Source organism: Anomalospiza imberbis, chromosome 5, assembly GCF_031753505.1.
Source record: "Anomalospiza imberbis isolate Cuckoo-Finch-1a 21T00152 chromosome 5, ASM3175350v1, whole genome shotgun sequence".
In the NCBI taxonomy this organism is placed as follows: domain Eukaryota; kingdom Metazoa; phylum Chordata; class Aves; order Passeriformes; family Viduidae; genus Anomalospiza; species Anomalospiza imberbis.
Window position 1 is genome coordinate 33109482 of NC_089685.1, and position 16360 is coordinate 33125841.

Consider the following 16360-nt stretch of genomic DNA (forward strand, 5'->3'; position numbering starts at 1 on the left):
CCCGCGGCCGGAGCGCGGCGGGCGCGTCCCGGGGCGGCCCCGGCCCGGCCGCCTTTGTTCGGCGGGGCGCGCACGTGCAGCGGCCGCGCAGCCCCGCGCGGTGGCCGCGGGCGCGTGCGGGGCGGCGAGCGCCGGGCCCGGCCTGGCCCTTTAAAGGCGCGGTGGCGGCGCGGCCGGGCCGGTGCGGGACACGTGAGGCGGCGGCGCGCTCCGCCGCCGCTGCCCCGGCTGCCGTGCTGCTCGTGTTTTATCTGGCCGACCGCCAGCCCCCATCGCCGGGTTTGCGCTCTGCCTCCTCTTTTTTTTTTTTTTTTTTTTTTTTTTTTCCCCTACAGCCCCCTCCTGGTTTTTCCACCCACGGGTAAAAGTGGCTTTTCTTTTCTTTTCCTTCATTTTTGTTGTTGGTTTTGGTTTTTTTTCTCCTCCCTTAACCCTCATCCTAGTTTAGTCCGTGGGCAGGACTCGCATAATAATATTTCCAGTCCCAGGAGCTCGCATCACAGACACGAACCCAGGACCGCCCCCCCCTTTTTTTTTTTCCCTCCCAATCTTCTAAATCGTTTTATTATTATTTTTAAATGATCGCTCCTTTTGCGCGCTGCTCCCGCTGCTGCCGAAATCCCCGTCTTCCCAGGGTGCATGCTTCTGGCAAGATTGTGCAGTGTTCTCAGTCCATTTTCAGTGTGTCTTATCTTAATTTGTCCTGATCCGATCTAAGCGCGATAGCCACCACTTGCTTTCAATTTGTAGGACTTTTTTTCCTCTTCTTGGTTTGCTCCCGACTACCCTCGGACTATTTCCCTCTCTCCTTGCATTTCCAGGGCTGCAATTTACTCAGCATTTTCCTTTTTTTTTTTTTTTTTTTTTTTTTAAAACTCTCCTCTTTTGAATTGCTTCATGTTACTAACCATTCCTAAATTGTAAGAGAGATTCATTCCCCCTCCTCTTCCACCACCACCACCACCACTACCACCATCACCTCCTCCTCCTCCTCCTCCCCTTCTCTTCTCCTTTTTGGCAGCACCAGGACGTCCGGTGTGGTGGTGGCAGCGAGCAGCAAAAGCAGCAAGAGCTCGTTTTGATTCCCCCCCTTCCAAGGTGCTTTGGAGAGACTGGTTTCAGGCTGAGCAGCAGAAGTCACGATGAGTGCACAAGGTGAGGGACCCGGTCAGCCTTCCACTGCTGCCCAGGAGCAACCTGCAACCGCAGAGCCTCAGAAGAGAGGACGAGGCAGACCCAGGAAACAACCACAAGTCAGTATCGTATAGATACGTAGAGCCGCAGATCTATAGTGTTATAGGCATGTACATGTACGTATTGTGCTGCAAGGAGTCCTGGCGATGGGGCGGGGGGGCTTTGTTGTGCGCTGCTTCCCGGTGAGGTGGTGCAGAGGCGTAGCGAGGGGCTCCGTCGGGCGCCCCGGCGGGGGGACCCCGGAGCCCGGAGCGACGGGGCGCTGCCTGCCCGTGGCTGAACCGCGGAGCCTCCTCGGGACTTTCACTATTGTGCAGGGAGCGAGCCGGGGCTTTTCAATGTAAATGGGGAACATGGAGCAGCGCGGCTCCGACCAACCAGCGCTCGCTGGGTCATTTCGAGCTGATTTTGAAATTGCGAAAGCGAGGAGCAGGGAACGGGGCTCTCCTGTCTCCCTCCTCTCTCAGCCCTCGCAATATCTCAATCTGTGTGCGCGCGTGTGTGTGCATGTGTCGGGTCCCACCGGGCGCTGCTGCCGCCTCCGATCTTGACCAGCCCAACCCCTGAACTGCCCCTAGATGCTGGGGCTGGGGGAGAGGAGATTGACTAGAAAGTTGCGTAGGTTTTTTTTTCGCCTTTCTACCCCCCCCCCCATTCCCCCCCTTCCCCACCTCCCCCCCGCGCCCCCCTCATCGTATGGAGAGAGGTGCCCCCGTTGCCGATGGAGGTGGGGGAGGTAGCCGGAGGGGGCTTGCCCTGTATTTGCAACACCTTTTGCCTTTGCTCCGGCGCTTTCCCAGGCAGGTCGAGGCGACGGGAACGCTGCCGAGTCTGAACGCGGGGAGCGGAGCCCTGTGCTCCTTTCCACCCACACCCACAGCCTCCACCTGGGCCCCGAAAGGGGCGCGCTGGGCTCCCCTTTTCACTTGCAAGATCTGAATTCGCGCTAAGGTCGCTAGATCCGTGTGTTATTCCCACCCCCACCCCCCTTCCCTTCCTTTCCCGAAGTGCCATTGTCGCATCGCCTGGAGCTGCCGAGCCGCGCTCAGCCCCTACCGCCGGGCGAGGGGCCCGGGGGGAGCCCCCGCGCTCTGCAGCCCCTCCGCCGGCGCCGCCGAAGGAGGATTTTGCCTGCGGATGCAACCAATTAATCCCGCAGCTCGGCGGGGGCAGCGCGAAGCCGCCCGCAGCCTTTTCCCTGCCTCCCTCGGAAGTCACGATTGAGAAGCAGGGTTATCCGTGGGGCTCATTTTAAAGCAAGCGTCCGCGGGCTTTAAACGTGTTTACTTCCCATTCATTTGGCATCAGCCCCACTGCCACGAGAGCCTTCGAGGGGCTCGAAACATGGAGAGAGCTCAGCAGCAAAGCCCCGAGCCGAGGGAAACCCGGCTGCTTTGCTTCCTTCCCCTCCCCCGCCCCGGTATGGTCCTGTAAATTTCACAGAAAGTACTTTTTTGGGGAAGCCATAAAAGCAGAGACCCCCGTTACCTCGCTCTGCCCTTGGTGACACTCACTCCATCGGTCCGGTGGCTGTAGACTCTGTAGCCCGTCTGCTTCACCCCCTGATTGCCCCCGACCGGCCCCAGCAGCCCGCACCCACCGACCCTGCTGGCTTGTGCCAGGGCTTCCTTTTTCCTTTTTCCTTTTTCTTTTTCTTTTTCTTTTTCTTTTTCTTTTTCTTTTTCTTTTTCTTTTTCTTTTTCTTTTTCTTTTTCTTTTTCTTTTTTCCAATTTTTCATTTTATTTTTCTTTTTTTAATTTTCTTTTTTTTCCTAAATTTTTTTCCCTCCTGTAGCATTTGAATGTGTGGAAGTGAGAGAAAACGCGTCTCCTTCAACGTGCTCAGCCCAGATGTGCAGTGCCTGCGGGGTTCGCCACTGAGCTGCAGCACTTGGGGAGTCCCCGCGCGAGCCTCCCCTTAACCTACCCGGGAATTATGAAAGCTGAAGGGCTTTAAACTGGTTTAAGTTAACAAACTGCACGTAATTAGTTCTACTGCATCCTGTAAAATGAATGAAATGTATAATATTCAAGACGAGAAGAGTTTTATGGTGTTTATGATTCACTTAGTAAATATTTGGAATCTGAATTCTTAGTAATTCATACCGAGTTTTAAGAACTGGTTATTTACTGGCAGGTAAAGGAACTAGTTAAGAAAATAGCTAAAATAAGCAGTGTCGACTCATTTTCAGGTTGGGGTTTTGTTTCAAATTTTACTTTGGTCGACTTTTTTTGGCTTACAAGTGTTCTATTTGAAGAAAGGTTTAAATTTGCATGTTGATACGAATCCATTTTCTTTAGAGTACGTGTGAGTATAATGCCGACTGCAGAACAACAACAACAAAAAAATTGCCCCCTTGAGAGAGTAGTAGTCTCATCTCACTTCACAATATTCTGGTAGTTAACTTTTTTTTCCCCAAAGCTTAAAGCTTGTGCTAGAAACGTGATAAATGTATCTTGCTATAATTTGCAATGAAATTGAAATTAAATGGGTAACTGTGTTATTTTTTAAATAACTGCTCTTATATGAGGGAAATCATAGCCATCTTAAAAATGTGTTTCCTGCTATAACTTACGTGTCAGAATATTCACACTTTCCCAAGTTTTGCTATGCAATTGCAAGAGAAGTTAAACTCATTTATTGTGCAAAATATATATTTTCCTTTACCTGGAGTTGCTAAATTTTTTATGTTGCATTTTAATTTTATGTTATATAAAGACACTGTTAATTCATATGTTTTAAGCAGCTTGTCATCTTAGTTTATCCTTTAGAACATCTGGGTTAGTTGTAACCTCTTGCCACAATAGCATGTTTTCCTGTATTTAGGAACCAACTGGTGAACCATCTCCTAAAAGACCAAGAGGAAGACCCAAGGGAAGCAAAAACAAGAGTCCCTCTAAAGCAGCTCAGAAGGTGAGATTATTGAAGTGAAAAAATTACTAATGCTGCTTTTTTTATCAGCTGGTAGCAAAAAATCCAATAATTTAGGCTGTGGAGTGTGGGATTGGAACTCTTTTAATAATGGAAGCTACATGAAGCATGAATCTCACATTTTTAAAATGAGAATTAACATCAAGACCCTAAGTACAGAACCTATGAGGGCATCTTTTTTAGTAATCTACAGATTAGTGAAATAACAATGTATTTCATGAGAAACCATGAGATATCCTGTATGTAGTAAGGAAGTCAATGTTAAGGATATTATTTTATTCATTAAGATTTTTGTAAGAGGAAGATTAATTTCTTGCCCACTTAAAGTTGTTACTACTACAGACCAAATCTGTATATTAAAGCTAAGTGCTTTGTCAAACATAAGTTAATTAGGAGTAAATCCAATTATGTGTTGATGGAAATAAGTGCATATATTGAAATTTACAGCTTTAAAATGTGATGGTAAAGTAAACTTCGAGTTACAGTAAAAGCCTGTTATATCTTGTTTAGTAATCAGTTTCAAAGAGACTTTTACTGGAAGTGCTTTTAGTCTTCTGAATCACTTTTTCTGCTTGGTGATGGGACCAAACTTTATTCTGGTGGTTCTGATTGCCTTCAGCTGCAGGAGAAGCTCCCTGGAGTCACTGCATTTAGTGCATGGACTTTACATGACAAATACAACATGAAAATTTGACTAATTTTTACTTGAATTGGGGAAAGCACCCCATTAAAAAGCTGTTACCAAGGCAAATCATGCATACCCTTCTGTAAGAAATATTTTAGTGAAGGCGAATTGTTGTGTTTAGGCTTGAAAACAAATATGGGAGATTTGTTTATGTTGTTGGTTGTACAGCAGTTAGCACTAGTTTACAGGTACTAAATCACTAAAGCTTGCAAAATCTGGTAGTGAACTGTGCTGCTAAAGTGTATCAGTATCTTTTAAGGAGGTGCATGACAAAATGTGTGGAAGGTATTTGTGTCCTCATCTAATTATGATTCATTTTTCAGTATGCCTATGGTACTGACCATATTAAGTTTGATAGTTTTCAGTGTTATAAATTACTATAGCAACTACTGATAAATATTAAATCATTAAAAGGTGACTATGGTTTCATGTCTGTTTTGTTTAAAGAGTTTTCAACATTTGTTTGAGATACTTTTCCAACTGTCTTTAAATGCAAAATTAGTTGGGTTTTTTTTTGTTGTTTTGTTTGGTTTTTGGATTTTTGTTTTTTTACTTTATGGACTGGAAAAAAAGCAGCATGTTCTGTCAAGAAATTCATGAATTAGTAAAAAATGCTTTAGAGGTTAAGTATTAAAAAGCTTTCAAAGCCATTCTGCAAGGTAATGTGCTTAATTTTTTTTTCTTTATGCAGTAAAAGCATTCCTCAGATTCATGTTAAAATAGTTTATATGTCACTCTTGAAAAGAGAGGGAGCAGTTTTTTTATTAGTCTAGCAAATCCAAATGTGAGCTTTAGTATTTTAAATATTACTCCTAGGAGTGTTGGCTTTCCTAGGAGAAACATTTGTAGTAAGATACAATTTTAATTAATTTGTAGAAATATGTTTTTAAAAGACGCCTCTAAAAGGGATATTGACATTAGTTCATTTACATAAGTGATTTGGAAATCAGTATAAATGGAAAATAATTTTAAAACATTCGTATATGTGTAGGTTTAGCAAATCAAGAGTTTTCCAGATGATTCTGGTACGTAGTTATGCTTTCCCAGTCTAATTTACAAACTGAGTAATTTCATTGTACCATTTTGATTTTCAGAATGCATCAAGTTACTGCTCTAATTAAATCTTTTGAGTGTTGCTAATGTAAAAAAACTGACCAAAGACCATATGTCTTTTTTTATAATAGAAATAAACCTTTTGAGGGGTATGTAATTACAAGTCTTACTGGTTTCTAGGTTTATAGATAAAGTATGTAAGTGTTTGATAATCCTCTAAAACATAAAACACTTACAAAGACTCACTAGAAGAACAAGACTGGTATCACATTTCAAATAAATATTTCAGCCCTTTTTCCAAATTCATAATTAGCCCTCTCCAAAATAATTCAACTTCTCATCAGGTATCTCAAAGTACCTTTTAATGTAATATTATTTCCAATATTTTTTCTAACTGTAATATGGATGGGAAGGTTTTGGCACCGTAAGAAAGCTTCATTTGGTGGTGAGGGTATCGCCTCTAAAAGGAGTGAACTATATGTTCAATTTTGTGGTACACATATTTACACATACATATGCATACATGCATTCATTAAGACTTTCTCCAGCCTCTCTCAACTCCCAGAAAGAGCACTGGCTATCTTAGCTTAAGCACCTCTACACGTGAACCTGGGTACTATACACCCAGCTGGAATTGGCTGGAATTTCTAAAGAATAGTGCGTGCCCTGTGTGTTTCAAAGGGAGCTCATTGAAATGCTTCAGAGTGTTCACAACATGTTAGATAAACGTCGACCAGGAGAACCCACTGAGCAGCCATGAGAAGGCACTCATGATTAATTGATTGGGTGTTCTCTTGCAAAGCATTACACATCACAATTAAAAATGTATTGCACAAACTGGCAGGGAGTTAAAAATACTCCAGAACTGGGGCTTTATTTTTTTATACTTCAAAAAGGAAATACCCTTAAATCAGTGGATGGACAATTTTCCCTGGAATTACGGTTGTGTTGTATATTTAAAATTTCTTGGTTCACAGGATTTAAAAAAAATTGTTTTGTTTTGTTTTTTTTTTTTTTAGCTTTAAGAGCTTGTGTTTGGTCTTAGTAAACTGGCCTTGGGGCATCTGAAAACAAACTGTGCTTGTTAGGAAATTAGCAATGTGAAAATTGACAATGCATACAAAATATTGCAAAACTAACTGAACAGCTAATAATGTGGCAATTACTCTAATTTTGGGTAATATGCTTTCTTTTTTCCTTAAAGCCTTGCATATCACACATGCCTAAGTTTTTATAAACTAGACAGAAGAAATAAACTGTTTTATAAAAGACCAAACCATTTCTCAATTGTTTAATTTTCACAAACAGGAAGAACATAATGTGTTACCAGATAGATAAGAAGAGGTAGAGAGGAAAAAATTCCTGATCACCTTGCACTTGAGCACTTGAGTCCCCACGAGTAGGTTGTTATTATGCAGCCTGCATCTTTAAGCAAGTTATTCTGTCATTAATTTAAAATATATTTTTACAAAATAGCAAAACCTGAATTTGGTTTTGCATTTTTTTTCTCCCTAAAGCACAACTATTTTTTCAGGAAGATCATAGTGGGGAATCTTCCTTTTCAATTTCCTGGGTGTTTTGCGGTTGAATTTTATTTGTTTGGTGAGCTCTGTTCCCAGCCCATCACATTTCCCTTTCGGGGCCTTTTTTTTTTTTTTTTTAAAGTTCCTATAGTTTGACTTGATAAAAATACTATGTAGGCATAAATACTTTCCTGTTTGGGAGCAGGAAACACATTTGTGACATTAGAAAAAGGAATAGCAGCTACTATATAATTGTCGTTAAAGGAATTGTCAAGGGATGTCCCAGAAATACACAGTGGTAAAAATTCTTTAGTAAAATTTACTTTCAGCTAAAATACATTGAGTTTTGTTGTAGCTGTTGGTGTAGTGAGATTCACTGAAAATGCCTACAGAGCTTGATGCATCATCCTCTTAAAACTAGAGCTTGTGATCCTGTGTGTGACTACATTTGCTATTGTCTCTATGTTACATGGCCAAGTTTGGTATGTAGAAAGGCATGCCCCTGGGTTAAGCAGTCCAAAGGTAAAAGAAAAAATAACCAACCAAAAAAAAAAAAAAAAAAAAAGTGCATGTGATCAGGACTCTGCCCTGAATTGGGTCACGAAAATCTAGTTGGCTTCTCCATGCTTCATTCATTTTCATCAACACCAGTCATTACAAGCTTAAAGGGAAAACAAGATCAAATTTATCAAGTGATTGAAGCATGGTTATTGCACTGAAAAAATAAGAGGCCTCAAAATCAAATGTTTTGACCAAGATAGGAAAAGCAGAAGACTGAGTTTTGTTTAGCATTAAAATGGATAAAACATGGACATGGAAAGTGTGATGGTTTTGTACTTAGTCAATGCCTAAGGTTTTTTTTTTTAAGAGTATTTTTTGACTAAACTGTATGGTTTTTTGAGAGGGACACATTCCTGACCTAGGTCTTTTGACTCTGTTTGACAACAGTGATCTTCCTCCTGAGAGCTATCACTTATTTTACCTGGCTTTCAGCTCTGATACATTTTATCTGAGATCTCCAGCAGATGATTTTGCAAAGTAGATAGAGTTCTTCAAATTTGGATTCTGTTGTATTTGAGGTCTTCCTTGACAATACATAGATGCCCAAAGAGCACTTTATAGCCATTCAATTATTTATATTTGTCTTGTCTTGTTAATTGCTTTCAGTAGTACAGCCTTGGTTTCCATCTGGGTACAGTGCATTTTTGCAGTAAGGAGGCAGAGATCATGGGCAGTCAAGCTTTTTTGGAAGCAGGGTTTGATGGTATTGTGGTACAGGGCTTAAGTGGATTGCAAATCTTCCTGGGGACTGTTAGCTCGCTTCCAGATAGCAGTGACTGAATGGTGATCTTTTCTTACCTGTGATAAATAAAACCCGCTTCCCATGTAGATCATGATTTTAAACATGGTAAAGTTTAGTTCTGGTCCTCAAATGTGACATTGCAAAAATGTTCATGTTATTGTTTATAAGAAATTTCATCTTTTTAATGAACTAGGATTTGTGTTTGATAACATACCTGACCCTTCTTTAAGCTTTGGTGATTTCATGTTCTAGCTGTAAAAAGCAAGGTCATGCCTCATAGAATAGTAGCACCAAATGTTAAAATACCCCCTGACCCAACAGCACCTATGGGTGGCCTGGAGCACTGTCAGGATTTGCCCCTAGCTTCAGAGGCAACACTTCAATTAAAGCCAAGAGCCAACAGACTGGAGTGTCTCTGATGATGCAAAAACCTGTTCAAGGCAATGTATTAGTGCTTTCATGGGGAACCAATGTATTACCTAGCTTATACACAGTAAAACATTTCTTCAAGGCTTCAGTTAAAAGAAAGTCTTACGCTGTTAGAGAAAATACAGCAATTTGCTAAAATACGGTATTTTAGCAAAATGCAGGCTGAAAAAAGAGGGAAGGAAGTGGAATATTTTCCTAAACTTCATGTATTTATTATTACCACTGTGCTGCTACTACTCCTTTTGTTTGTTCTAGAAGTGTTTTGTCTTTCTCTTCTCTTGAAAAGGAGATTAAAACTTCCACTTTGGAGGCTCTTGTCATTCATTTTCTGCAGTTTAATCTGTGAAAACCTTGCTATTTACTTACAGAATCTCTCTGTACCAAAACATCACCTTTGGCATGCCTGGCTGTTTCCTCAGCTCACTTCTGGGAAAGATTTGGTTTTGATAAGAGCTATGGAAATGTCTTTCTTCTGACATGAGGTGGAAGTCATATACTGCAGGAATATAGTGCCATTCAATCTGCACAGTCCCCAGGCACTTGACAAACCATTACCCAAACTAGCCAGCATGAGCACTGGCCACATCTGACACGGACCTTTGGTGGTGGTAGAGCTCAGCACTGCTCGTGGGAAGCGGCCACTCTGTGTGCCAGTTTATGGCAGGAAGCAAAGAAAGTTATTCAAAGAAATCTCTCCTGTTCGTTATAATTTGTACTTAAAAATTGTGTCAGGTTTGTACGGACTTAAATTATCAGACCAAAGTAGTTTTGCATTCAAAAAGTTAATCATTTTTAATAGAGTTTTGGAAAAGAATCTTGCCTTCAGATGCAGTAATACACACAAGAAAATAAATAGCCTTAGTGCTCTGATAACATGTCAAGTGTTGATTTGTTAAGACCAATTATAACTGATACTTCTTTTTAAGATTTATGCCCAGTGTTTCATGAAGTAAATGCAGAAGCAGGGAGCTACAGCTTATCAACTAAACCATACCTGTTTTTTTGCATCCTTCAGGTTACAAGGTATAAAGAAATTGAACGTTTAAAGGAAACAAAACTCTGAAATAGACAGCTACAGGATATAGTAAATGCACTTTAACAAGTATTCTCTTAAGAGGGTTTCACCTTACATATAACACCAGTATAAACTATTAAAGCTCAAGTTTACTCTTTTAACAAGTCTGAGTGATAATTTTGCCCTTCAGGAGTGTGAATTTTATTTTTCACAGCTTTCTTATTGTGAGGTATTTATTTCAAAGTAATTGCATTTAACTCACAGGGCAGGATTTTTTGTAGACATTTCTCCACTAGTTCCTCAGCTCAAGTTCTCTTTTAGAGAGATTCGTTTTACACCGCATTGGGTTACAGTATATGTTACAGTGATTGACCAGCAAGTGATTTATTTAATGGCACAGTTGATTTCTAAGGGCAAATCAAATACACATACAGTTAACTGGGGGAAAAAACCAAAGGGACACAATTCATGTGTACTAAAAGTCTTCATTCTTGGGGACTTTGTATCTGACAAGTCCTGCCCTGACTACAGGTGGTGGCAAAATCCTGAGTGGAACAGGATTATTTACCTGGTGAAGTGTATGGGTGGGCATGGCCTAGCTGGAGAGAATAACCTGGAATTTTCATTTTAAACTCTGTAAGATTTTAGTGTACTCCATAAGTACTGTTATTAGTAGTAGTATTCACAATGTCACGTAGTGGAATTAGTGAAGAGCCTATAAAAGGACCCATATTTCCTTTAAGCTGAGCTCCAGGAGCAACTGCTGGGCTTGCATAAATATAGCTGTCACTTCTAGGGCCTCTTCCACATTGTTTCCTTAAACCTGAAAGGGGCAGGTGTATTTTGGGCCATAAAAGGTTTGCTTACAGCCTAAAGATGTGCTTTTTACCTGGAAAATTTCATGTGAAAAGTAGAGAAATTGTTTTCCAATGTGAACAAAGACATGTTCATGGTGATATTCTGTCCTAGTTAATTTCATGCATGAACATAATGAGACTAAAAAAGGAATTGTAGCTGTTGTAAACTGCTTTGATCAAACTTGAAACAGTCTGTATTTTTAATTTAGCACTTTTTGATGGCCTGTGAAAGACTAGATTTGATGTTACTGGAGGTTCTCAGGTTTCCCAATTGCCCTGTGTCCCTACCTGCAAGTCAGATGGCTGGCCAGGGCACCCCTGGCTCTGCTGAAGGCCCTGAGCAGCTGGGGCTGTGTGGGCACACTCCTCCATGCCCCTGGACACAGCATGGATTAGGGCTGGGGACACCCTTGGGTGCAGGTGAGGCGCTGCCTAGCCACACTGGCTAGGAAATGTCGGAAAAAACAGCATAGTCACATTCTACCAGAAAACACACAGGTTAGCGGGGGGCCTGGTGCCACCCAAGAGGTATAATTGTGGCTAATGTTGCAGGAAAGCAGTTCCTAGTCACTGTTAAGGCTGTTAAGTAATGCTGAGGTATAAAATATGTTGTGTTTCTTTTACAGAAAGCAGAAGCCACTGGTGAAAAGCGACCTAGAGGCCGGCCCAGAAAATGGGTAGGTATTTCACTTCCAGATTTATTTGCTGTATTATAAAGCATGTTACAAAGTCCATTCCTTTAGAGAACAGTAATTTCATTTGAAAAAAAAGCATCTATCTTCTGTGTCTGTTTGTTCCGGTGGATTGACTAAAGGGTTAAGAGAGCAAAGAAGTTGATCACTGATTCCTACCTTTAGACTCTGGCAGTTTACTCAAGACACTTTACAATTCAATGTTTGCTTCGAGTGAATATTTATTGTATCTTATCAGCATGAAAAGAGGCTCAACTCTTCCTTCAAAAGAGAGTAACAACGAGATAACTTGTTTAGTAATTGAGTAACAAAGGTTATAAAGGGGCACTATGAGACATCAGAGGGTGATAAGTCTCAGATGTAGGGTGCAAGAGATAAAGTTTAAAAACCAAAATGCCTTTGTTGTACATTGCCTGGAAACATGCATATTTTCCTTAAATCCAGTGAGAAAGAGCACAGATGAACAGCAGGATACTTGCACTTAGAACATACTTTTTCCACTCACAGTCATTTTCATGCCTCATATATTTGTAGTGACTGGTAATATATTTCATTAAAAGCTTCCGCTTTTCCTGACCCTGTTTAGTCTTTAGAAGTGTCTATCAGAAGTGTGGTTTTTGTCTTTAGTTATGGAAGTATTTCATTCTTAGGTACTTGAAATTTGTATTCTCACTGATGTTTGCAGCTAGTGAGCCTGGTGCACCTCTCATCTGCATGTTTTTCACTTGTGTATGGGCTTTCATATGGGGTGTCGCTGGGAAAATGGGATTGAATATTAGATGGTAAAAAGGTGTGGCTGTTTGCTTCATCACAGGTTAACGTTTCTGATTTCCCTTTTCCAGTTCCCTTTCCCTGCTCAACATTTTCCTTTAAATTTCTTTTTCAAATCCACCCCCACCATCTCAAATTCAAACCCTTATTTCCCTCTGTATTCTCTTTCCTCTTGTCAGTCCTGCCATTTCCCCCTCCATTTTGTTCAGTTCTTTTGCATAGCTGTTAAAAGAGTTGTAAAAGTATATGCTTGCAAAAGCTCAAACAGCACGATAAAGTACTGAAAACTACAGCTAAGGTTCCCCAGGGTATCAGCCACTAAACACAGGAAAGCTGGCTTTAGCAGTCACTTTAAGAACTAGTTCTATTGCCTTTTCCAGTGAATGTTCCACAGGATATATCTTTGGAGAAAACAGACCACTGTATACTAGATGAGTGGTTTATACCTGTAGTTTTTAAGTGAGGCACTTTTCAGGTACACGAGGAAGCTCACTGGCCTTAAAAAAGGTGTTTTTTTTGAAAGGTATCTATGTTGGTGATCTTCTCATAAGCAGCTTGTGGAAGGCAAATGCCAAATGCGGTGAAACGTGGGTCAGTTTCCATCTGCTTCCTCCCATCTGGCTTGAACCTTGCATATCTGGACACTGAGTGTTGCTTGCTCGATTCTCACCTTGGGTGCAATCCCTGGGAAACAGCAAAAATACCTGGTTTATGAGAGTAATTAATTTATAACAGTCAAGCCATCCCCTCTGAGTTAGGAATGTGTGACAGGTGAATGGGGACGATTGAAGAGTTTGGGAAAAAGGGAAAAGGCGGCAGTTGGCAGCAGCCTGCCACGTTAAAAAGGTTTTCTCTTCCAAGTACTCATTGTCAGAAATTAGCGTGAGTTTTCAGTGAAAAGGGCTAGTATGGCACTTCTGGCATCTTGTAGGCTAGAATGGTTCCCTTCTATGATTTTTATGGGGAAGAAAGAACAGGCAGTATCAGTGGAGCATTCAGTGTGGAATGGGCTATTTGTCAGATCAAGAATCTGATTTTAAGAAATGGGAATTACTGAAGTGGGTTGTATGCATTACTTTAATATGAGACCAATACTTTCAACAGTTTCACTAATTTTTTTTTAATTTATGCATATTTTGCAATCTGGTATTACTTTGCTGTTGTGCCTGTTGAAAGTGTAGACTTTTTACTTTGTTATTCTGATTATATGATAGCTTCTTGTAATTTTTAGAGATAATTCTCCAGATCTGCAGCTTGCATTGAGATAATGGCATGTTTGATTCTCATGGTCTGAAGAATTTTTCCCCCTTCTCTTTTTTCTCTCCTTCCAGTTTAAATTAAGTTCACAGGATCCTTCTAGCTTGTAGTTGAAATCAGGAGAGGAGTCTGCCTGAAAGCAGATGGTACAGCATCATCCTTTTTGTTTAAACCTCCAACATGTAGTCAGAAAATGTCCCTTTTTGTCACCCGTATTAGAGTTTAATCCTTAATGATTATATTATTCCTTAATCCAATTTATTTATATGTCAGGCCTTACTGATGATGATTTAGTATTTGTGCAAGTAAGGAGCGTGTAGGGTTTTTTCCTTGGAGAGGGCAGAATTCTACATTTTCATAAGTTTATAACCCTTTTTTTGGGAGTCTAGAGGTTCTGTGTCATATGTTGTTCATCAAATTGTAAAGTATTATTTCTGCTGTTTCCTTTAATATGCACATGCAGAGACATACGAGCTAACAGACCACCATAGAATTCCGGTAGCTGGTCTTTCTGCTGGTTCAAATTAAGTATTTAATGTTTGTGACTCACAGTGTATTTATTTATATATTATTTTTTAGAAGAGAAGTAAATCTTTTTTGACTAGTATAAAACTGAGAGGGGGAGGGAGAGCCCAAGTGAAGAGGGCAAGAAGCCCAGTTTATCACAAGCATATGAGACATCAGGTGATCTTTTTAATGCAATAATGTGAACTTCGCAAAGCTGTCAAGGGAAAGAAGACCCTTGTCAATAGAACAGACAGTGAAGATTAAACAAAATCTTCTGAAAATAAAATATTCAGCTACATAGAAAAGTTTCCTAAATGCGGAGGGATAATTGAATGAAAGTCCTGAAGATAGCAAGATCAAGCAGGTGGGAAATGAACATAGTTGAAATCAGAAACACAGTGCTTGCTGCTATAAAACTCATCTTCACTGTAGGTTGCTGCACCTATGTGAACACTTGGAAGGCTGTGGGTCTATTACCTATTAACCCTCTTCAGGGAGCCCCAGTACTCCTTAATCTTAGAGGTTTTATTGCACAGACATATTCTAAGCTCCTTGGATGCATCTGCATGAGTGTGCTAGGTCAAATCAGGAGTATGCTTTGGAAATGCATCTCCTGATTTTCCCCACTTACTTTATGCTTTGTGTAGCAGACCCAGAGATTATTGGTTGGACTCCTTTAAAATGAAACCAAATTGGAAGATGTGCTGTAGAAGTGCAGTCTGTTAGACATTCAACCCACAGGACTAGGCTAGAGTGAAATAAAAACCTCTTGAAAGGTGTGTGGTTTGGACCTTAGGTCCTTAGCACCATCCTGTGGTCCATATTGTAGACATAGCCTTTGATGCTTAAAAAAAGGTTATGAAGCAACCTGGTTTTTATTAGCAGAATTATTTTACATAGCAAAGGCATAAAGTCAAATTCACATTCGCAGGAGTCAGTGGAAGGTTTGTCATTAACTTCATCAGGGCCACGTGTTTGCCATTGAGGCCTGAAGCTGCTGCTCATGGACTGTTTTGCTCATGGCTTCACACAGCCCTTTGTAAAGATCTGTCAAAGGTTTTTTATTTCATTTATTTCATTCATCTATAATTTGACTGAAGGGAAGGGACTGAAGGTTTATGAGTAGAGCAGAGGACTAAGTAGTGAATTGTTTTGCTGTTTGTTCCAAAGAACTGCATTGAAAAGCCCTGGAAATTTCATAGTCTTCTAGTGCTCTCAGGTGTCAGTTTAATGGAGGAATCTGAAATCCAGTTTTGAAGTTGATTTGTTTTTTGTTTCCATAGTTTCTGTTGAGTCTTTAGGTAGAATTTCTTTTGCATTTCCAAATTGTTTGACTTGAACCACAGACTCTCTGCATAGCATTGCAGTGTTGTTCCAGGGGAGCAGTCCAGAGCTTTTTACAACCTTTAGCAGGACTTGACTAGACTTGACTTGACTTACAGCCTTGAGCAGGAGACGAGATGGCTGATTCCATGCCACATAGCTGCTTTAAAAGATGGATAGATGCAATTCTAGAATATTCATTATTGTAACAGCGGAAGATGGTTGGTGACCTTCTGACCAGGGACATGCAGGATGCACGTGAAGCATCTGCTTACGTGTCTCATCACTGAAGCCTAGGTAAGAACTGTGACTTTTTCAGAAAATTTCCAACAATTTTGTTTTCTTCTAGACAGTATGGAGAGCACATTTCAGTTTGCTAGGGGATAAGACATAATAAGAAATTAATTTCCTTAAGCAGATTTTTGATCTGATCCTAGTCATGATCATCTAGACAAGCTGAGAGGGTAGAGTCTGTTCAGCCTGGAGAAGTCTTCAGACAGACATAGAGCAGCCTTCCAGTGACCAGAGAGAGCTACAATAAAAATGGAGATGGGCTTTTTACAAGGACCTGTAGTGATAGGACAAGGGGAAATGGCTTTAAACTGGAAGAGAGTGGTGATTGGTTTCTCCTCAAGCCAGGTCTTATGAGCTCTCAGAGAGCCTATCACACGTGAGATAGCTCAGCTACCTCGAATGGCATAAAATTAGCAGGATGGCTTCTGAGGTAGTGTTGGAAACAGAAAGGTTTTAATAACAGGCAAAATAACAAAGCTCTTAGAGAGAAAAACTGAGCCAGGGGCAAGAGGTTCTTGCTTCTGC

General features: G+C 40.9%; 1 protein-coding gene across 4 annotated transcripts in view; it reads left to right on the forward strand.

Annotated features, from left to right (window-relative positions):
• The first annotated feature begins 122 nt into the window (after nucleotides 1–122).
• Nucleotides 123–16360, forward strand: part of HMGA2 (high mobility group AT-hook 2) — a 110836-nt gene continuing 94598 nt past the window's right edge. Inside the window, exons 1-4 of one of the 4 annotated variants that reach the window (XM_068190137.1) lie at nucleotides 147–361; nucleotides 1099–1253; nucleotides 4022–4108; nucleotides 11618–11668. In XM_068190137.1, coding sequence (XP_068046238.1) covers nucleotides 1143–1253; nucleotides 4022–4108; nucleotides 11618–11668 — 249 coding nt within the window. In that variant the 5' untranslated portion in view covers nucleotides 147–361; nucleotides 1099–1142. Of the gene's footprint in view, nucleotides 1254–4021; nucleotides 4109–11617; nucleotides 11669–16360 lie in introns of all 4 variants that reach the window. The other 3 variants (XM_068190136.1, XM_068190138.1, XM_068190134.1) reach the window with 3 other exon arrangements.